The sequence below is a fragment of the Pieris brassicae genome, chromosome 12 (genome assembly GCF_905147105.1).
Source record: "Pieris brassicae chromosome 12, ilPieBrab1.1, whole genome shotgun sequence".
In the NCBI taxonomy this organism is placed as follows: domain Eukaryota; kingdom Metazoa; phylum Arthropoda; class Insecta; order Lepidoptera; family Pieridae; genus Pieris; species Pieris brassicae.
This window is the reverse complement of record NC_059676.1, coordinates 1,113,131-1,137,142: the sequence shown is the minus strand read 5'-3', so window position 1 is coordinate 1,137,142 and position 24,012 is coordinate 1,113,131. Positions and strand designations below refer to the sequence as shown.

Below are 24,012 nucleotides of genomic sequence, written 5' to 3'. Positions count from 1 at the left end.
AATCAATATGGTTTATTTATTTTAAAATAAATATTGCGTGTGGACCATGGTACAGTATAACTACTGTACTGTACTGAACAAAGTCGTAAAAAACTATTACGACTGTTTTAATGTTTTCTAAGTTTTGACTACGTTGGGTGATTTACATTTACATTATATTATAAAAGACACGAGGAGGTCTATTCTACAGAAATTATTTTGTGCAGAATCATAATATAACTTGTGTACTTAATTTTATTTGCCTGAAATAGACAACAGCATTAACTAATTTTAGTTTAGATTGAAATTCTACCAAACAATCACAAAATAGTACTAATCATATATCTCTGTTTCACCAAGATACTCAAAATGTGCAGTCTGCGGTTATTGTGACGTACGTACGTACAAATTATTCAACGCTTTAGCTCTTAAGTCTAATTAGATAAATTACTAAAGTGTACATTTAGTTATTTTTTTCACAGAAAAACACAGCGTTTATTTTATATATATATATATATATTTGTATATGTAAGGTACTAATTATCTTAGTGTTAACAGCATTACCATCTTTTATTTAACCTGAAAAAATTAAAATAAAACTTGCTTTTACGAATTAACGCGGGTAAGCGTTATATTAGGTCCTTACTAATGAAATTGGCGTTTTGTATGGGAGGAACAAAAAGTCGAATATTTTTAAATATAATATATTTAATTAATCAAAGTATGAACCATTGTTTTCTATGCACTTTTTCCATCTCATAGGTAGTTCATTGATCACTTTACTAAAAAAACCAGTCGGACGGGAATCAATAAAATCTGTGAAGGCGATTTGGACTGCCCCATCAGAGTTAATTTTTTTCCCTTGCAAGAAGTTGTCCAAATTTCGAAAAAAATGATAATCTGTTGGAGCAAGGTCTGGGGAGTACGGAAGATGTCTTAGACATTCCAATTGAAGCTCTTCTAATTTGGTAGCCGTCTGTTGTGCAGTGTGTGGTCTAGCGTTGTCGTGAAGTAGCAGTGGCGTGGAGCGATTGACCAGCCACCTAGGCTGGTCAATCGCTGTTTAGCCGCTAGCTTTTCCATCATGGTTTGCAATTGCTGACAATAGACATCAGCCGTAATGGTCTGGCCAGATGAGATGATGAAGATGAGAAAACTGCAAAGAACAATACCGGCACCAGTTTTTTTTTTTTATATAATAGGGGGCAAACGGGCAGGAGGCTCATCTGATGTTAAGTGATACCGCCGCCCATGGACACTCTCAATGCCAGAGGGCTCGCGAGTGCGTTGCCGGCCTTTTAAGAATTTGTACGCTCTTTTCTTGAAGGACCCTAAGTCGAATTGGTTCGGAAATACTTCAGTGGGCAGCTGGTTCCACATAGCGGTGGTGCGCGGCAAAAATTACAAAATAAATTGAAAAACGCTCAGTCGTGGAACGTCGGACGTCGAGGTGATACGGGTGGAATTTTGTATTTTGCCTCGACGTCCGATGCTGAAACTCAGCTGCAGGTATTAATCCGAACAACTCCTCTGAACACTCTCCATGGTAAATGCGGTAGAAGATGCAGAGTGACCCCACATCTCTACGCAACGCCAAAGGATCGAGCCGCTCGGAGAGGGATTGGTCATCGACGATTCGAACCGCTCTTCGTTGGATACGGTCAAGTGGAAGGAGCTGGTACTGAGGAGCCCCCGCCCAGAGGTGAGAACAGTATTCCATGTGGGGCCGTATTTGCGCTTTATAGAGTTGCAAGCGGTGGCCCGGAGTGAAGTACCGTCTCGCCTTGCTGAGCACACCAAGCTTTTTGGAGGCTAATTTAGCCTTTCCCTCCAAATGACCGCGAAACTGAACGTCGTTCGATATGTCAACGCCAAGTATTCCGATGCTGGCTGTGGCTTCAAGAAGAGTGTTTTCGAAAAGAGGAGTAGCGACAAAGGGTATTTTTTTTCGCGGAAAACGCGCAAACTTGTGTCTTCTTGGGGTTAAATTAGACTAGGTTTAATCTACCCCAGTCCGAGACTCCACGTAAAAGAGTTTCGACTTCAGTCACAAGTTTGTTCCGGTACTCATCGACAACTGCCCGAGAAATACCTGCCCGGCCAGTGTAAAGAGTATCCCCAGTGCTGTCGTCCGCATAGCAATGAATGTTGCTAAGTTGCAACATATCATTGATATGCAGAAGAAACAGGGTCGGGGACAGAACACAGCCTTGTGGGACCCCAGCATTCACGGGTTTAAGGTCGGAACATGCTCCGTCGACGACGACCTTGATGCTCCGATCGGCTAGAAAGCTGGAGATCCAGTCGCATAATTTCTCAGGAAGCCCGTAGGCTGGAAGCTTCGAGAGCAGTGCTTTGTGCCACACCCGATCGAAGGCTTTCGCTATGTCCAAACTAACCGCTAGTCCCCCTTGGACTCAATTGCCTCTGCCCATCTATGAGTAAGGTATACTAGAAGGTCACCAGCCGAACGACCACGACGAAAGCCGTACTGATAATCGCTAATCAGCTGGTGGCCCTCTAGATAACTCAAGAGCTGGCCATTAATAATGGATTCCATTATTTTGGAGAACAAGGAGGTTATTGCGATTGGGCGATAGTTGGATGGATCAGAGCGATCGCCTTTTTTAGGGATCGGATGTATCGAAACGGTCTTCCAGCACTTCGGGACAGTGCCGAGCGAGTACAGGTACCGGAAAAGGCGCGTCAGGACCGGAGCAAACTCAGGAGCACAAGTACGCAGCACAATTGGAGGGATACCATCCGGCCCGCTCGACTTATGAATGTCCAAGGAAGATAGTGCTCTGCGAACAGCACGTTGCCGGAATGTGATTTCCGGCATTGAGTTATCACACCGCGAAATCGCCGGTGGTGATCTCCCCCGGTCATCCAAAGTCAAGTTGGAGGCGAAGAGACAGCCCAAGAGGTCGGCCTTCTCCTTCGCAGTGTGGGTGAGCGAGTCATCCTCTCTGTGCAGCGGTGGTATCGATGAACCACTAGAACCACTTCGGCGACAGAGGCAGCGACGGAATCTGGAGCTTCCGACAAAAAGCACATAGGCCCCCAAGGGTAGGACGCAAAGAAAGACCGCATCCCATCCCAACCGCTGACCGATAGTGCCAAATACGACGACAACCCGAAAAACGGGGCCGAGGAGGGCGTGTAGTAGGCACAGTACTCCGGACCACACAATGATCCGATGAACCCAATGGCGGGTCAACAGAGACTTGATAGGTCTCCGGATGTGAGGTCAGCAGAAGGTCCAACAAAGAGGGTTTATGACCATCCACATCTGGTATTCGCGTAATCGCAGGGACCATTTGTGACAGGTCGTAAGCTAAAGCAAAGTCGTTAAAGGATCTTCCCGCGTGATCGGTGGTTTCCGAACGTAGCCAATCGGCATGGTGAGCGTTAAAATCGCCAAGTATCACGATTTCAGCGGTAGGAACCCCTTCGAGCAGGGAATCTGTAGCCATTTGGATGTGCTCAATGAGTCGCTCAGTTTCGGTATTTCCGCTATGGGACCTATACAGGCATGCGTAGAATCGCGGATGGTCATCGCAGTCTACGCGCAGCCAGAGGCTAGATAGGTCCCTTCCTTCAAGCGACCCGAGGCGACGAGAACAGATATCCTCTCTGACGTACACGCAAACTCCCGCCCGCGGCACAAATGAATGTTCCAATTTGTACCCCGGGTAGGAGAGGTAGGAAGTATCAGCCGTGAAGGATATCTGAGTCTCAGTAAGGAAGAATAAGGCCGGCTTCGCAGTTTCGAGGTGAAAGTGAACCGCGTTAAGATTAGAGTTGAGCCCCCTAACATTGGTAAAGTCCACTGAGAGCGTGGAAGGGGATGCCTTCGGTAAATTCTTCCGTTTGCCCCGAGATCGAAACCTATAGCTTTTTGCGCAGTTTTTGCCCACCCCAGAATACGAAGGGCAGCCTGTGCATCCACTGCATCCACCACCGAATACTGATTGTTCCGATGATGGACGCTCAGAGGGGGATTCTCCACAGCGGAAACGTGTGATAAGATGAACCTATTGCATCACTTCACGCCGGTTTTCTGTGAGACAGTGGTACTGCCCCGGTCGTGCCTGCCCGATTGGCTGAAGCCCGAAAGCAACAGCATGGCACTCCCACTAGGAAGGGGGTTGACTGACTGCACTGGTGAAATAACCTCTGTCACAGGTTATTTCATCAGTGGGCGATGGGGTCGTCACGTCCCGACGCCTGCCAGTCCACCAAACGCTTACAAGTAACTTTTTTGGGGTTAATTTTCGCTTGGGGCAGGATTTGGCTGGCTGGCCAGGATCCAACCATTGTGCTGAGCACTTCCGATTATCGTAAAGAACCCATTTTTCATCACAGGTAATGATTCGGTTGAAAATACCTTCATTATTGTGCCGGTTCAGTAATGTAACGCAGCAGTCGACGCGCGTTTGCCGGTTTGCCAGTCAATTCGTGAGGTACCCACCTTTCAAGCTTTTGAATCTTCCCAATTTGCTTCAAGTGAATTAAAACAGTTTTATCACTAACACCGCAGCCTGCAGCTAACTCGGACGTGGTTTGCGATGGATCCGCTTCCACAATAGCCTTCAATACTTCATTATCAACTTGGGTCTCAGGCCGTCCACGGGGCTTATTCTGCAGATCGAAATTTCCAGAACGAAAACGTTGGAACCAAAAACGAACTGTGTTTTCTTTTGCAACATGACCGCCATACACATCATTCACCCTTCGAGTCGTTTCCGCAGCACTAGTGCCACGGCAGAACTCTTACTCGTAAATATTGCGATACTTTAAGTTTTCCATTTTGTAAAATGAGTGACGCAAACAGAAAAAAACAAATGAATGACTGTCATCGAAGCACACAATACATGAGTAAATAGCTGTACAAAATTGAATTTGAAATTTCTAACCAAAGAGGAGGTATTTGAGGTCAAAGTGGTCAGTACGACAAAACGCCAATTTCATATGTAAGGACCTAATATTATTTTCGCTTTATGCTGTTAGTATAGGATCTTGATCCTAATTAGTAATATACTAGTAGTAACAATAAAATAAATTCTGCACGAGTATAAATTTGAGACCTACAATGGTGGCAATAAAAAGAGTGGCGGAGAGTTTATTGCCAGTTCTTCTCTTCCGTTCTATAGCCTTGATTTGAGAACTGGCAGTTAATGTAAAATTAGAAGCATTTAATGTCTATTTCGTACTGTTCGTTCGACGTTCGTCCGTTCGATACTGTTCAGAGCTTACTGCTGTACTTAATAATTACACTCTGATATAAAGTAATTTAAAATAAAAGGGTTCGATAATAACTTAATTTGAAGAATTAATGAGTTCAAAATTCGAAACTGTTGCTTTTAAAATGATTATATTTACATAGCAGTATGTTTCTACCTAACAAACGCTGTCAGTATATGTACTCTTTATGCACAGATAAGGTTAATGTATGTATGTATGTATTTCCATTTTTGGAAAGTTTTTAACGAATCAATTCTATAGCTACTGGAATGACTCCTTTTAAACCATGCCTACTAGCGGACAAATCTTTTGTATTTTTTTCGTTTATATATATTTTTTTTTGTTATCTTAGTAAATTACTTAAATATGTCATGTGGAGCATGATGTAATGGTGGCAGCTCCTTACAAGCGTCATGTAAAACAAAAAACTTGGCGATTAAAAAGAGTGGCAGAAAGTTTATTGCCAGTTCTTCTCTTCCGTTCTGCGCCCTTGATTTGAGAACTGGCAGTAAACGTAAAATTAGAAGCATTTCATATAAATTTATTTTTTTAACGTTACATAATCCGAATTTTGACGGCACATAAGTGTACATTGTGTGCCTAAATGAATAAATGATTTTGAATTTGATTATAAAAATATGTTTTTGTAATTACTTTATTATTATTAAACATGAAGTAAAGGTAATATAAGTTAATACAACTTATATTACCTTTACTTCAATACCTATACATTCGTTACAATAAATACACGAAAATCCATTTACTTACAATTATCGTTCAGACGTTTATTGTTCTTGTTTAAATTTTAGACTAATTTCAGACATAAATCTATAAAAAACTCAAAGCCTTTAAATTTATAATACTAATTTTTGACTAACTAAATTCATTATAACACGTTTGTTTTAACGTAAACTAAATGTTTGTCTTAAACTTTTTGTTATATAAACATTGCCATCGGACAGCAGTATTATTTTGTAATCCATTCTGGGCTAATGACTAATTTTAAAGCCTTATTTAATTTAATTAATACAGAAATAAAGGTAATCATTTTAATAATTCGTTTACAATTACTTACATTAGTTTATTAAGCAAGTAGATGATGATTCTTCGGTCTACACATCACCATCATTTGGATTGAAGACACGTCAGTTTATTGTCTTTAGCGATCTTCTCGGGGTGCACACCAGGTGTTAGTGGATATTGTACCCAGTTCTCCGAGAAGACGAGGATGCATAAGAAGGATTCAGGAGACGCAGGAATTCCGCAAAAGCATTTCCTCCTCAGGTGTAAATAAGTGCAAGATGAAATCCATTTTTCTACCTTAACAATTATCTTATTTATTCGGAAGTTATATCATCAAACCGTTGATTAAAATAATTATTCAACATAAGTAAAAATAGTATATGTGTCTAGTAAACTAAAGATTCATACTAAAACATTATAATAATAAAACTAAATTGGCTATATTACAAGTCTAACTGTAAGCATTCTATTGACGTTCATGAGGGTAACAAAAATTGTAGAATAACCTGTAATAAGTCGACTGGAGATATGTAAAACTATCTATATGCTATTTCTTTGGAATCATCACCCAAAAATCGACGGCTTTGTGCATCACTTACTTGCTTAGTAAGAAAAATAAATCATATGATCAAAAAAAGAAATCTTAGGCCCAGAACAAAGGTTGTAGCGCCACTGTTTTTCTTTTCTTATCGTGACTACACAATCCAAGCTGAGTCAACACTTTTCTTTTTCTTGTAAGCAATAATTTTTCGTTTCGGCGTTAATAGTTATAAATTGGAAGCAATATTATTCGTCAGTCCATGGGTGACACAGAACCAATGCTGTTCACGGTTATGCAGTACAAATCTATTTTTATTATTCACTTATTTACAATGATTATCATAAACTCCTGTCTTCATATTAATGTATTAATTTTGTTGTATATACGAACCTTTATTTTTGTATATACGAACGCTGTCATTTCAATTATCTAAACAATTCTTAAAACGAATGGTTAACCTGATCGAATCGAAACCCTAAGTTGTATTGAGAAATAGGCGTATTGTTAGCGTTGGACTAATTTAATGATTTTCAGTTTAAATATGAACCAACTTATTCAGAAATCGCTCTTGTTGCTTTCTTTTAACTGTCTCGAGTTGTGGTTACGCAGTTCCGAAATTTGAAACTAAAATTATTATATTGTTACGAGCTAGGGGATCGGATAGAAAATGCCGTAAATCTGTTCAAGGGTTTATTTCTTGATAAATCAATTAGGAATTTGTACACAAATTACTCGCAGAAATGCACTTAATACACACAAAAACAGTTACTAATTACTTTGATTATGCACACTTCACACAGTACTTTATCACTTAGCTCGAGCTGTTCTTGTCCTTGTCCCACACCTATAAACTTCAGTCTAGAATATTCCTTCATTAAAGGCGTATAACTAGGCCTGAGAAGACTGAAAACGGTTTTCCTGAAAACTGTACCACTCGACTATGCATGCTCTGAAACTCCTCCTGCCTGCGAAACAGCCTCCTGAAAACTAGGGTAACATTCTGCAAATTACGATTTTCTAATATGTGATTGACCCGCTCCTGAAACGTCAAAATCAAATTTCAGCTTGCTGAAAAGTTCTATAACTAGTGGAAAAATCTGAAAACATTGCAGTCAACCCATCTTCGTAACAAAATTAAGTTATTTTTTTTTAAAACCTCTTATCTCTTTTCTCAAATTGTGTTAGTGCTTTACTGACTCGAGATGAGTATGCTGATGAGGATATGAGGATGCTGCAAAACGGTGCAATCATACTGATCTATCCTATATAAATAAAGGGGAAAGTTTTTAAGCCATTAAATTACATAAGTGTATATAATACCTTCAACACAAATAGTACGATGGGAGGAAACCCAACACAACTGGAGTAGGTAAGTGTAGGTCCGATAGACTTACATCTTAACTTTGGACAAGTTTTCTAAACCTTTCTTCTGATATTTTGTTATTACGGTGTTTTAGAATATATATTTACTTTACCAGATATATAACCTATGTTACATAATTGACATTAATTCTGTTTCTAGGCAACAAAAAATTAAGTCAACTTTTATATTAATCTAGATGATTTTAAAATTTAAGTTCAAAATAAATTTATAAAATAACTAGTGGACCCGACGGTGTGCTGTCTTAACTATGAATTTTAATTTCGAATTGATATAATAACTAAAAAATATTTTATAAACAAAGTGATTAATATTCTAATACTTTATGATGAACAACATTATTTGCTGGTTTTTCTGGCGTGCATATAAATAGTTTTCTTGGTATCCCGACACGGGAACACCATGTGAAAACCATGGATTTTCAAGATTAATGCCATAAGCCATAAACAATTAGCGACTGTAATTATGTTTTAAATGATATTCATTTTCCTTACATCCTCTTTGACGATATTTCCAGCACGCATTCTGTCAATGTTATGTCAAACGCCATAAAATTACTTCAAAATTTTTTTGAAAAAAAAATGCTATCGTTACAACATTATTCTTACATTTTCAATTTTTCCGCGCAAATTTTCTCATTTTTTTCTTTCATAAGAACCTTCTCCTGACTATAACAAACACAACAGAAAAAGAATTTGCGAAATCGGTCCAGCCGTTCACGCGTGATGCCGTGACCAAGGGAAATAGGGATTCGTTTTTATATATAATATATAGATAGATAGACTGTATCGGTAACGAATTTAAAAATGACTTTCCATGTCAGCTAATAAAAATAAAACGGCTTCGTCATACTTGTATAAAGTTTGCCATGATCATGATGATTAGTATATAATTTTATCCTAATGTCGTTCACGTTAGGATAAAATTATATAATGACCGTAGTACCAGTAGTAAACATCGCGTAGCATTGTCGTAGCACGAAAACGATATTCCTTAGAAACAGACCGTTGCACTGTTGTATTTGTATTATTAATAGCTGTTTGATATCCCAAACTCATCAATGTCTGAAGGAGCAGCCACTTGTCAATTTATATTTGATAATGTTTCTTCGTTAATTAATCTCACTACCACGTGTACTACTTCGGGCCGCTTAAATTATTCTAAGTGTATCATATAAATTTATAATATATATATATAAATAATCGTTTAAAGACAAATTATATCAATGTTACATAATACATTGTCATTTAATCAGTAAACACGACGGTCCGGATCTATGGTAACTACGATCCACGGTAGCAGTTCGTAGACCCTTGTGTGTATGCTTGCTGAGTTATTCGTACGCGAAATGGATGCGATGGCTGCCAATCTTGATCCTTCCACGATTGGACCACCTCTGCCATCCTAAAAAGCAAAATGAAATGTAAGCTATTACGATCGAAGTCAGGGTGGGAAATGGGGTGTACACAGACGATATATTTAACTGTCTATTTTTATGTCCATATTCTGTACTGTTAATGGGTGAAATAAGTGATGCAGTAGCCCTGATCGGACATCCTGGATTCAACCTTATCTGCAAGTATGTTTTGTTGTTGTTGGATACGTCGAATACTTACAAAGAATTCTTCGCCTTTTCGATAAGGGTCGTTATCAATGGTGCAAATTTGGTACAACTCGAGATGAGGTCCTATTTCCTTTTGACACGCATCGCTGGTTATTGAAGTCACATTTCTCATAAGCAAATTGTTTGTCTGATTTGAATCCTAAAAACATATTAATTTAACTTAACGAATACAACACTAATAAGAATTGATAAAAATTGGAGATATATCTTGGTCTGGATGCATGTTTAAAGTGGGACTATCATATATCACACATAATTAGCAAACTAAAATTAATTATAGACAGATTTTGGTCATTAACAAGAGCACTCCGCAATCTGTACATAATGTAATTTACAATTCTTTAATATAATTAAAATATGGCGCTACAGCATGCAAAAACAAAATTTATATTTATATAACATACAAATACTACAAAATAAATTAATAAACGCACTGTCTAGATATTATTTTTTAACACAGACTAATAAAATCTACCAATAAACCAAAATTATGACGATCAAACAACTATATGTTTGTACCTGTATCTTAATTTTTAAAAAAAAACGCGCCATAGTAGTTATCATTTAAACAAATCAAACACACCAGTATAGTGTGTGCAAGTGTAAAAGTCGTAATGTGAGCATGTTTAACCAATTTAAAAGGACATTAAGACATTGAGCTAGGTAGCCTAAAACTGTGTATCTCGTTCATAAATATTAAGTTTCTCATGTAAATAACATTTTATAATAAGAAGTAAAGTTCTATAAACATAAAACAGGAAAATTGTTGCTAAACCGGCATGTGAAACCCAAAAAATAACGTGAGGCTGGAGGCATACATTTATTGTTTTAACTTCATCTTAAGGATAAGTGATCAATGCTGGATTAAGAGAACTGCAGGCCTCGGGGCTACAAAGAGGCGGCGACTCGCTATGTCCAAATTATTTTCTAAATAAAATGGACATTTCAGTCCAGTTTTGCAATAATAATTTATTGTGAAACCAAATTTTGTATATTATTTTATCATTAAAAAAACCATTCTGGGTTACTTTTTGTGGTGTCTGTAAGTGCTAGTTGTGAATCCAGCATCTATTGGTCCAAAGCCGGGTTTTGCTGACACTAACAAACAAAATATAAATGAAATTAATATAAACTTACAGATGGTCCTTTCCATCCAGAGAAAAGCATGTTGGCTCCCGGTTTTGTACTTCTCTCGGGAAATTGTATGGGTTGGATTTTGTCGTTAAATTTAATTGTACCGTTAAGTTTGACTACCGCTATGTCGTACTTATAGTGGCTGTGCTTGGGGTGTACATGAATTATCTCAACTGGAAAGCTAGTACCTGGTCCTGCGATGTCATTTGTACCCACCACAACATATTGTACTTTTCGGCGGCGTAGACTGTATAAATTCATAAAACGCTAAATCAACGACTAGATTAAATATCATTTATAAGTATTTTTTTTTATTTGCAGTATTGGTCTAGTAGCTTCAGGCCTGCGTTCGATTCCCGGCTGTGTACCAATGGACTTCTTGCGCATTTAACATTCGCTCGAACGGTTGAAGGAAATCATGATGAGGAATCGTGCCTTATACCCAAAAATTCGCTGATCACCTACTTGCCTATTAGATTGACAAGACACAAAAATCTGAGGATCTTTTCTTCAGAGTACTTAGAGTAAGTACATTATAAACCATGTTAAACAATAATTAAATAATCACACGATGCAAATACAAGAGTGGAACAGAAGTGTGTCAAGTCTGTGGCAAAAGACAATAATTATAACCAAATATTCAACAACAATTTCATTTGTCATAATAAAATTACCTCATTCCGCATCTAGCGGCAGTCAGTATCCAATTCTTATACAAAATGGCGCCCGAACACATGTGACCGAAATCAGATCTAATGGAGGCCTGATATGGGACCTCATGATTTCTGGCTACTTTTGCTAAAACCAAAATTATTAAAACTAGAACCGGCGATCTTCGTATCACCGACATATACTTGTGTCAAAACCAAACGAACTTTTTAAAATAGACCAAAGCAACACAGATTTTCTATTAGCTGACACGGCAAACGTCGTTTTGCCATGTATATTATTTCCAGGAAACATTATTTCTAGTTCAATGAAAATAACGTATCTACTATAATAAAAAAGGGGTTGATCGTAGAGGGGTGACAATTAAGGGTTGTATACATTTTTTTATGTATCATAAAAAATAAAAACAAAAAAACATTTAACCTCGCCTTATCACTTAGGGGTTGAAAGATAGTAGCCGATTCTCAGACTTACTGAATACGCATAAAAATAAGCATAAACATCGGTCGAGCCGCTTCGGAGGAGTATGGGAATGAACATTGTAACACGAGAATGTTATGTATACAAAGGACATCAAATATTTCCTAGCTATGTAAAGTTTTTAATATTTTTCTTTACTTCCCTCAACTTCTACAAGCATTTCAAGTACATAATTAGCTAAATCGGTCCAGACATTCTCGAGTTTAAGCGAGACAAACGACAGCAATTCATGTTCATATATTCTATGTGAATTAATTTATAATTATATTTATTAAAGTGCTAAGCCACAGCATTGAATATATTATAAATTTATTTTATACTGTCAAAGTTTAATTGCTTCAAATATGATTATATTATAAATTGAATTTTAAATAGTATAAAATATATATTACCTGAAACAACGGCGACCAAAAATATAGGCAGGATAGATGTGAACATTTTAAAAATAATAATTAAAAATAGTTTTCGTGGCTATATATTTGATTATGAACATAAAGGAGTATTCACAATTAAGCTTTATAAATTATTAATATATTATTATTAATATAAAACATATAATATTTTAGAAATTATTTCAAGAAATATTTTTATATTTATTTTTGTCATGACGTATTGTTTGTACTACAAGTTGTTCTTCTGTTGTTGGTTGGTTGGATTTATGTAATGAAAATCCTACTATTATATTAACAATTAAGATGAAATAAAAAAGATAGCGGGGAAAAATTGGAAAATTGTCGCAAGGAATAGGGACAAATGGAAGAGTACTAGGGAAAACATACAAGATTTAGTGTAATTATAGTGTACTCGAATAAAGGCTAATTTTTTAATTATTTTTTTAACAATTAACCTATAATTATTTTGTATTACGACTTATCTACTATAAGATTTTTGGGACAAACAACCCAAATAAAACCCAATTTGGATAATACTTTGACTGTGATATCTATATTTGGATGATAGGACATAAGAAGAAAAATTCAATAAATTACGAGAATTTGGTTCATAATTTCCGCAGCGACATAAAAAACAACGTACAGATACCGGCAAACATCTTGAACAAATGTCCTTGCCTGCGCAGAAGCGATTTTTAGGTATCACAGGGGGGGGGGGGGGCGTTGAGAGAGTGACGTGTCGATCGCGTGATTGGTAAATCAGTTGACGTTTGTGTCCCGCGCTGTGTACTGTTTGTTTGATGCTCAAGAAGTTTGCCGGTATCTGTACTAGAATTTAAAATAAAAATACCAGTTTTTAAGTTAAAATATGTATATAAAAGTGCCTTTAGTATCTTTTTAATTATATATTTAAAGTTGGTTTCATGTATAATTAGTATCGTTTATTGCTTAGGTACTAATTATAAATACTATTGTCTAGAGTGGAAAAACTTTAATATATCCCTATATCTCATTTACATATAAATATATATTTGTTAAGCAGAAATGATAATGAGAGGCACGATCGAAGTCCTTAAATATCATATTATCATATTTTTATACTCCTTTATTAATATTATTATTACGGAAAATCTCACTCTTCACAAAATCAAACATTCATAAACCCATATTATTAAATTGAAATTAGCCAATAGATAACATATAATAACATATACATGCAATGAAACCTCATTAACATTACATTTCATTACATAGTCGTCAACAACTTCACGTCGCAAGGTGGTAGATATCTCGTTTACATCGGTTGAAGTAGATAGACAAACTGAGTAGGATGAAACGAAACGTTATTCCATTAATAGATTAAAGTTTTCTGTTACGATAGATCTACAACTATTATCTGTTTTTTTTATCTCACCTGATAAGTGAGACTACCGCCCATAGACACATTGCTAGAGGGCTCGCAAATGATTTGCCGGGCTTTTAAAAATTGGTACGCTCTTTTATTGAGGAAGTCGCTAAGTCGAGTTGGTTCTTAAATACATCGGTCTCCATCAGATTCCAAACAGTGGTGGTGCGCGGCAAAACTGCCTAAAAACGCTTGAGTAAAATTTTGTATCCTACCTCGACGTCTGATGATAAAACTGAGTTGCAGATATTAATCCGAACAGCACAATGTGACGATTTTAATATTTTTACACATGTTTAAAAAACTTAAATAATATGTGTAAAAATTTCGAGTAAACTTTGGAATTAGTGGCAGCGGTTGGTGGTTAAAGGAGTCGATGTTGGGGGCAGTTCCTTGTGGGAAACTGTTCTTTTCGCTTTTCTTCTGTAATTTGTAGTGTAGACTACATTAGTAACGATTGTGACGTGTACGAGGCACTTACTTAATTGGCACATTGGGACAGTTTCCTGTAAGAAAAAAAGGTATTTAATATCGATTAAACTTAATGGTTTTTTTGAACATTTTTATCTTGAATCGATAGAAAGGTCTGCAAAAAGTCTTAGTAATCATAACTGAAATTTGTCGAAAACATACCTACTTCCAAAACTTGTTAAACTAAAACAGATGCCCAAGAGTTAAAATTAAAATTGGCCTATACTATCTACTTAAACTCTTACAGGGGGTGGTGAACAACCCAAGTGTTCTTCAAGAGCTCGGTTTCTTTGTGAATAGGAGGCGAGGATATGTGCGACGAAGGCCAAGGTTCTTTGCGATACCAAGGGTCAAAACCAGTCTGCCGCACAGATCCCTGTTAACAAAGACGTTGCGGTTACTGAATGCTGTCTCCAACACTATCGACATATTTATATGTTCGCAGAGTACGTTCGCAGCAGCGATATTGTGCTTATTATGTATTTAATTTTTTTTTCGACGTTATCGTATTGGCTTAGTACTGTAAGGATACTGTATGTATTTTAATGAATAAACCAATAAAACTTCTAATCAAAAAAACATATGAAAGAGTTAAACTCGTTCTGATAAGGTTTTATCATGTATTTTGAACATCGGCATTGCTTTTTTTATTTTTTTAAACACTGTATAAATATGCAGTTCGGAGCTAAAAGTATCATTCCGCAGTATCTGAAAAACATGTATTCATTTCTTCCTATATGTGTATTTGCTTTGCTCTGTCAAATGCAGGGTCAGTATTCTTATTATTATTACTCAGAAGTAACTTCCACACATCAGAAAATGTTTTACAGAGCCCTCTATCTGTGAAAATTATAATTACGTAAATTGCTATAGTTCCCGGCACATGATAACGTTTCCATATCAAATTTATCCAACTTCCGTGATGAGAATATTTTATATTGAATCACAAAGTACACCTATAAATGCTTTTTCGTATAACGCGATTTCCGTTCCCCCTATAACACGAAGATTTCTCAAGTTATATTTCTGTGGTGTAAAATTTATAATGATTTGTCAAGTTCATAATTAGTTTTGCGCACCTTAGCACTTTCAATTGTATTGTTATAAAATTAAACTAAATAAGTTGATTAAATTCGTCTTCCTAGTTTTAGAGTTTAAAAAACATGGTTTTACGATAATACAACCCGATTTCCTATAACGTGGTCGTAGTCGTGTTACCACAAATATAGATTTAGCCATTTCACCCTTTTAAACTTGGCTCACCTCTTTATTATTGACGTAAATTCTTCTAAAACCAGCACACACATACTTTCAATTCAGGTACATGGGCAAGAGTGCCTCAAGAAGGCGAATATCCATACCAGGCAGCTGTTCTACTGAGACTGCGCAATGACGAACTTCTGTACATATGCTCCGGCGCAATACTTAACCAGAGATGGATATTGACACTCGCTCTCTGTGCTGTACAGTGAGTCTTATTTATAATATATAGATAAAGACAAAAGCCGCTTAGATCTTTGGCGGCTTTAATCTTTAAAAAAATGGCCAAAACACTTTTTTTTGTTTTTGCTCTCCAACATCTTCTCCAGATTCATGCAACTTCCTCACAAGGTAGCCCGAAATATCGCAGCTCACAATTCATGGGGTCTCTTTGTATTGAAGAATTCGCATGGATCCGCCAAGTAACCGCAAATATACAATACAATAATATATACAATACAACAAGCTTTGTAAAGCGACTCGGTAAAAGGTCTGTATCGAGTTTCTGAAAATCTCCACTGGGTCATTTTTCATCACAGTATTATATATGTAATACCAACAAAATTTGTTAACTGTACAGAGCTGCAACTAGATTACGTATAAGAAACGATTATCTAGAATTAATTTTGAACGTATTCACAGGTACAAGCCTCCTACTATTAAGATTTTGGTTGGGTCGAACGGTCTTGTTGCCCCTAATAATACCTACTACTCCGTAGATAACGTTCGCCCATACAGTCGACCCACGTACAATGTAACTATATTCTCGCGTAACAATATTGCCCTAGTCAGGGTTACGACACTGATAATCTTCAATAAAAAAGTCCAACCCATAGTGGTATCGAGTCAGGATGTGAGGAGTGGACAGACTTACAGCTTGACAGCTTGGAGGAATTGTGTTGTAAGTAAATTAATCTTTAGTTAACTTGATATTGATATTTCTAACCAGGCCAGGAAATGTTAAAAGTGGCTCGTGGCTATTTAATGCCCTCAATTGTCTAACCTGTTAATTACACATTAAGTTTCTGATTACTAGTAACAGTCAACTTGACAATTAACTTAATGATCGTGAAAATGTCCTAAAACAATGTTATTAGTAACGAAACATGGAGACATTTACTACATTACTTTGTAAATACTGTATTGTTACATATATGTTTTATTAAACGATTTCATAACAGATTATTTATTCATAAAGAATATATATATATGGATATATAGCTCGGGTATCTTAGGTCCAACTACAAACGTCCCATGCCTTATTAAGATTTATTTTCAGGATTCAAACTACTCTACCAGCCTCCAGCTGTTTTTGGTAATAGCGATACAAGATAACAGACAATGCAACCCTTTGGTTGCAACTGGACTGAACAGTGTCAGCGAACTGTTCTGCATGACCGCGAGCCCCAAGGATTCTGGAAATAAAAATATACCACCAGTAAGCAGTTATTGGATTTACAGCAGTAGATATTTAAATGTATAGGCTCCAGTTGGGCAGCAATAGGTTTTCCTGCTACATGCGCAAGTATCTCTTGCTCGTAGGGTGAAACATGGAATGTCAGGACCAACATTTTGCAGGCACAGGTTGTCAATAAAAGTGTAACGAATATTGCGGATTACAAATACGTATTTATTTTATATGTATGCTTTTAGCAGTCGAAACGTCGAATTGTGATAATATAAAAAATTAAAAGAAACCAGTGGCGCTACAACATTTTTAGGTCGAGGCCTCAGATGTCTGTATTTATTTCATGATAATTTGTCAATCTAATAGGCAAGTCGGTCGTGTGCCACAGCGTCGACTTTTTTGGGTCTAAGACAAGCCGGTTTCCTCACGATACCTTTCTTCACCGTTGGAGAGAATGCACACATAGACAGATAGTCCATTGGTACACAGCCGGGAATTGAACCTACGACCTTAGGGATGAGAATGGCACGCTGAAGCCACTAGTCTGTTAAATATAATTGGTGTTTATACTACTAAAGAAGTGTTAATAAAAAAAACACTTATCAGGACTTACCATTAATACATTTCATATTATATATTCTAATTTAAGATTGATATGTATGTTAATATATATAAAGAGAGAACTTGTACCTCCAACTGCAATATCATTTATTGAATATAACAAATTTAGTATTAATTTTATTAAAACTTAGAAACTCATACGTAAAGACAACAACAACAATCTCAACAACAGATCTTTAACCCATAACTCAAATTTCAGTTCAGCTACCAAGGAGGACCAATTGCCAGTGCATCCAGACAGTTGAGCGGTTTGAATATTGCTGCAAGAAGCAGGCGACAGGACAACAACATCGTAGCTGTAGGATTAAGAGTAGCACCCTACAGGACTTGGATTTATGCTACTATCAATTAATATCCGATTATCTTTTGTGTATGTTTAAAATCCTGTACCACGTAACACTAATCAGGATATTTAATATAGATAAACATTTTCAAAAAGGTTTTGTTGATAAAAATACGTTCGTATTCTATATTATTTATGAGTTTTAATAAAATAATTTTAATCATTACCTTTCTTTTATTAAAAATTCGTATGTAATTCAAATCTATCATAAGCTCGCTTAAGCTTTTGATAAAGCTATGCAGTCACTGATACAGTTTATCAGGTTTTCAATTAATCTGTTTTAAATAAGTTTTGGTGTTTTATACACAAAAATATATTTATTTTTTACCTACACATATGCTCTTTAATAAGTCGCATAAAACCTTTGTACGAAAGCACGACCATATAGTAATAAATAATCGATAATAAAAATATATCTCCCTAAAGGCTAAATAAGTGGAATTGTTAAGAGTACTTTTTTAATTGCCTTCCTTCAAATTGTGTTTACTCCTTAAAAAATCATTGTCACCAAACGGGGAGTTAAATAGGGTTCTTTGGGCATAGCGTTCTATAGACCTGCTACCTATAAATAGGGGTGTTAAATCTTCAATATATAATACAAAGAATATTCGAGTTTATTAAAAAATACTATGTTTTGTTCCCTTTGGCGAGACTCTTGGGCTGTGGGGTTAAAGTACACAGGCACTAATTAAACATTTAGGTTGGGGCCTGGTTGGTAGTACATGTGAGCCCAGAGCTGGTGCCTCGCTCAACGGGAACAAACTTTTAAATTTGTTTTAATTTTCTTTTTATTAATAATTTATAGAATTGCTATGTAGGTCAAGGAAATTGTAAATACTGTATACTTATTTGTTATTAAGGTGAACTATGGAATATTCTAAAAATTTATCATACAAATAAGTATATTTTAAATTAAATGCTAAAATATTGAAAAAAAATTATAGCAATAAAATGTATCTAATTCACTCTGATTGAAGACCATCATTTTAATTTGTCTTTTAATAATTAATATATTAATATTTAATTTAAATAAAAATAAATGGGGTATGTAATAAACACGAATTTATTATACCATTTTCGACGTTTAAAAAACCTTTTGAGCTATTTTTTTTTTCTAAAACTAAATAATGTGTTTATTATGGCTCAAGCTCAGAGATAACTATATTCCTGAATCAAAAAGTAGTTTTTTTTGCATAGAACGCGACAATCCGGCATGAGGCACTCCAGATGTTAAGTGATACCACCGCCCATGGACACTCTCAATGCCAGAGTGCATTATTTCCTTATAAAATGTATATTAAACACTGGTGATGCATACAGACTGTTATTGTAGTATCTGCTTACAACAAATACACCAGTTCTGATGTGTCCAAGTGGTAACTCCAGAACTGGCGCTCGCTGATATTATCGACATCGCAATACATTGAGGAAATGCTTCTGGCATTCATGATACCTGCGGGTGGCTGCTACCCGCACTATATAATGTTTTAAAAGATTTATTAAAGGATAATTGATTAATAATCCTTGATGCTAACATCATTTGCAGTAATTCAATGGAATTGCATTAACTATGCAATGACAATTGACAGTAATCATAAACATTAAGTTAAATACTTCAAACATTATATATTTTTTAAATAAAAATTCATGAAATGTTTTAAAAGTGTGATAAAAGCAATAAAACAGGTATTAAGAACATGGGATTCGATATACTTTAATTATTCATTATCATAAATTACATAATACATTAATTATTACTGGATTTTTGTATTTATTGCATTTTAGTAAATTTTAATTTATATAGAAATATAAATATTATAGAAGCTGGAAGTTCTGAGAGTTCGTTTCGTCTTAATAAGCCTATTGTATCTTGAAAGAGCTGCTATATCTGCAGTATGGTTAGGTTAACCATGAAGGCGGTTTTTTAAAAAAAAATCTTGAGAGGTGTCAAGGGACACTCGGATGGAACGAAGTTCCTTTCGCTTAGTTACTGAAGGAATTGTAATCGATTTTTTTAAAAGTTATAATAATATTTTTTTATTATTAACAAATATAATGCAATATAAACGTAATCAGTAGGCTTGGTAATAATTGGCTTGTGGTAACTGAAGTAGGAAACATATGTTTTTGATTATATTTTATTTAAATGTCTTGAAAAAACTGCATCGATCAATAAAATCACCGGCCAAAATGAGTGGAAGTTTATCTTAATTTGTACAGTCATCATCTAAATCACTTAGCTCTTTTAAAATTTTTCTTATTATTTATTTTGTACAAAAAACCTGTATACACTCAACAAAAATAACTATCGCGACACCGCACTGTTCAATGCGAAATAGAAAGACGAAACGAAAATAACTGGCTTGCTTTCTATGAGAGAGAACGACGCGCAATCCGCCCGGCTTACAACTACTATAAAGTGTCGTTACAACCTTTGGTCTTAATTTTTTCCGTCTAGCCCCCTTTCGCAACGCACGATAAGGAACTTCGTTCCAATAATAATATTAATGTTAGACAAGGAAAGCCGTATCGTATATCGTATGTCATGAAATACATTTTGACCTATTAAATGTTTTAGTGAACCCCGTTTAACAATGACGACTATCTAAGGGTCTCCACCGAAACACATCGTGGACCCCGTCGAGACATTTTCCCATTCAACAACTAATAGGACAGTGATTTATAAGAAAATTATTATGTAATTATATTATAGAGAAGTTTGACGTGGGCACGTAGCAAGAAATATAGATAGAAAGAAACGTAAGTCGTGTGGATCATTAATATGAGGCATGGCCATCTCCTGCGTAAATGGTAAGTCTTACAGACGTGGTACCTCCACGTCGAATAGTTTATTTAAGCTGCAGTTATATCTCGAGCAGTTGTCGATCAGTACCGGAACAAACTTGTGTCTGAAGTTGTGACTGATCTTCTGAACTGAACTCAAATTCCCACGTGAAGTACTGTTCTCACATATGGACGGGAGCTCCCCAGAACCAGCTCCTTCCTTTAACGGTCACCGAACAGTAACTTTCCAAGCGGCTCGATCCCTTGGCGTTGCGTGAGATGAGTGTTCAGAAGAGTTGTAATATCTGCTGAGTTTCAACGCCGGACCTCTAGGCAGAATAAGAAATTCCATCCGTATCACCACGACGACCATCGTTCCATAACAGAGCATTATTTAAGGCAGTTTTCCTATGCCCACCATTATAGTCCACCCCTATGTGAAACTAGCTACCTACTTGCAAGCCTTCTGGTTGTGTGTATGTCATCACATTACATCAGGCGAGTTTTTCCCTCACCTTCAGACCTTTTGCCCCCCCTGTCAAAAACATGTAGGATTTACTCCAATAACAATAAACACCATTTTATATCAGTTTAATAAAATTGTTTATCCAAACAGGTTTTCGTTAACAAGTCCTGATATTATATCTGTACAAGTTGTTTTTTTCAAGTTCTGTATAAATACAGATACAAAATTTCAAGAAATTAGTATGAGGCTTTAAGTAGATAGAAATATGTATTCTTTTTTGGCAGTATGTATATTTGCACTGCTGTTTCAAGTGCAGGGTGAGTATTTAGATTAAATTATTACTTAAGATGTTACAATGTACTAGCAATCATTTGCTCTGACGATTTCATGTATAATATTTGAATAATAGATATTTAACCGGTACAACTTCTGCGGTTTGATTCGTTTAAAGAGTTAATAAAACGTTATTAATTATAAGTATCCTATATAAACTAAGTGGTTCCCATTTAGATGGAGTACCTTTACCGAAAAATAAAATCAACATTTTAAATATATCAGGAAATATTCTGATAGAGTCAATTGACAATAAAAAGAAAATTAAAACAAATTTAAAAAGTTTGGTCCCTGTGGCAGTGTACCTTTAACGCTGGCAGCAATTCCTCGCTGTATTGCGATACTTATTCGTTAAGAGAAGCACCAGCTCTGGGGTCACTGGTACTAATTACCTTTCTTTAATTAGCGTCTGCATTTTGCATTTCATTAGATTTGTTATTATTTAATTGTTTCATAATTTAAAATCATTTGTTAACATATAAATACGAATGTTCTTACGGCCGATCAGAGATGAGTAAATGTGTTGAGTGGGGTCCAGGCGCTATCTTGACTTTGCACAGTGACTTCAGGGAGCTTAAGGTAGTTCTGATGGAGTATTCAGTGGAGCATTGCGGTGATGAGACATTGTACCGAGTTGGGTCTATGTGATTTGTGGTTGAGTAGATTGTTGGTTGATGGTCATCGGTGCCTTGAACCCGCTGCTCGTTATAATTTTAGCTAAAGTGATATTTGTAATTTAAATAGGAATCATTCCAAAATAAAATGGTACGATAATTATGTATGTCTTTGTTGCACTTTAAACATATGACGCCCACTAAGCTAAAGAATACCAATTCGACTGAGGGTCCTTCAAGAAAAGAGCGTACCAATTCTTAAAAGGCAACGCACTCGTAAGCCCTCTGGCATTGAGAGTGTCCATGGGCGACGGTATCAGTTAACATCAGGTGAGCCTCCTGCCCGTTCGCCCCCTGTTTTATAAAAAAAAAGACGGTCTACTTATATCGATGGAGTTACGATATTTCTCCGACAAATAAAATAAACGTTGGATAGAAAAGCAAAATAAAACGAAACGAGAATTCTATGTTTGTGTAGGTAGGTCTCTCTATCTCTGATGAGATGCTGTTAAATACGCAAACCGAACGTTTTCTTTTATTTATTTAATTTTTATATTAAAAATAGTATTACTTTTTGTATACAGCGCAAATCTGCCTCCATATAGACCTCCAACGAGGACTCCAATACCAGGCGCTGCAAAAATACTGGTTTACTTTTTAGCCTCCCCTTCACTGATGTTCAATTTCGGCTTTACAGCCAGTTTTTATTATATGTATTTCTAGGCTCATGGGCGAGAGACGCCCGGGACGGTGAGGTCCCATATCAGGCTGGAGTGGTCGAAACTTTGCGTAACGGCGAGTATCTTTATCTCTGCGCGGGCGCAATTTTAAACCAACGATGGATCGTCACAATCTCGCTTTGCGTTGAACTGTAAGTTTATCATTTTAGGATTCAGCGTTAAAACAAATTAAACAATAATAACGACAGACCCAATTAAAAAAATATAACACGAAACCCATACAGAAATCTGACGCCAAGACCTGGTGTTGCCATTGGTTTGTTAAGTAATGCTTTGGTAAAGAAGGTTTTAATAACCCAATAAATACGAAATCATATAATAAAATTTCCTTTGTTTGTAATCCTAGAGTTGCTAGAACTAAGAGCCTTCTATACGTTCATACATACGGCTCCCTCATCTACTACTTTGAATGGTCCAGTGAATAGGCTATCCCGCTCTTACAACTTAAGTACTAATATTAATGAAAATATTGATATATTTTACAACCACTTACCGTTACACTTACCATCCTACTTACCGTTATTTTGCTCTGAATGAGATTTATTTTTTTCCTTGCTAATGTCCTAATATAATTATGATATTTACATTTTATTTTAGGACTTACCTAACCTAGAAAATTAGGTGGACAAAATGGAAATTCTTTTAAAATTAATCTATGTGTTCTATACGTACTCTTCGTTTATCTAATTCACTCATTGAATTAAAACAAATCAAAAATCCCCAAAAGTATTTTGTACTAAAGAATATGTTTTGAGTTGTTCCTCCGTTATTTTTTAGGGGTATAAAACTAGTTTTCAACCCGTAATTAGACCTACCAAATAATCGGAAAAACTCTCTTTTCAGATATCCGATGTCTTCGCTGAGAGTTTTAATTGGTTCCAATAATCTGAATTCGCCGAACAATGTTTATTACAACATGGATACCATACGAGAATATTATCAGAATCCAAAAAATTTCTCCGTAATATCACGAAATAATATAGCATTAGTCAGGATTGCAACCAGATTCACATTCAACGCGAGAACACAGCCAATCAGGATTTCAAAAGAAGATATCGATGAAAGAGAAACATTAACCATAAGTGCGTGGAGAAATC

General features: G+C 36.0%; 1 protein-coding gene and 2 long non-coding RNA genes across 3 annotated transcripts; 2 read left to right on the top strand and 1 right to left on the bottom strand.

The window, feature by feature from the left end:
• Window positions 1-9,419: 9,419 nt before the first annotated feature.
• Window positions 9,420-12,527, bottom strand: LOC123717309. The gene is made up of 5 exons (XR_006754797.1): window positions 12,471-12,527; window positions 11,604-11,727; window positions 10,933-11,176; window positions 9,788-9,934; window positions 9,420-9,575 (listed from the first exon to the last, which is right to left on the bottom strand). It is a non-coding gene; the product is annotated as an uncharacterized LOC123717309 (long non-coding RNA).
• A 2,536-nt stretch (window positions 12,528-15,063) lies between these two features.
• Window positions 15,064-18,131, top strand: LOC123717361 (chymotrypsin-1-like). Its single transcript, XM_045673306.1, has 5 exons — window positions 15,064-15,115; window positions 15,667-15,814; window positions 16,249-16,507; window positions 16,886-17,044; window positions 17,835-18,131. The coding sequence occupies exons 1-5, from the start codon at window positions 15,064-15,066 to the stop codon at window positions 17,985-17,987; spliced, it is 771 nt and encodes a 256-aa protein (XP_045529262.1). The 3' UTR covers window positions 17,988-18,131.
• Window positions 18,132-21,500: 3,369 nt separating this feature from the next.
• LOC123717449 lies at window positions 21,501-24,012 on the top strand. Its single transcript, XR_006754819.1, has 3 exons — window positions 21,501-21,545; window positions 22,899-23,046; window positions 23,759-24,012. It is a non-coding gene; the product is annotated as an uncharacterized LOC123717449 (long non-coding RNA).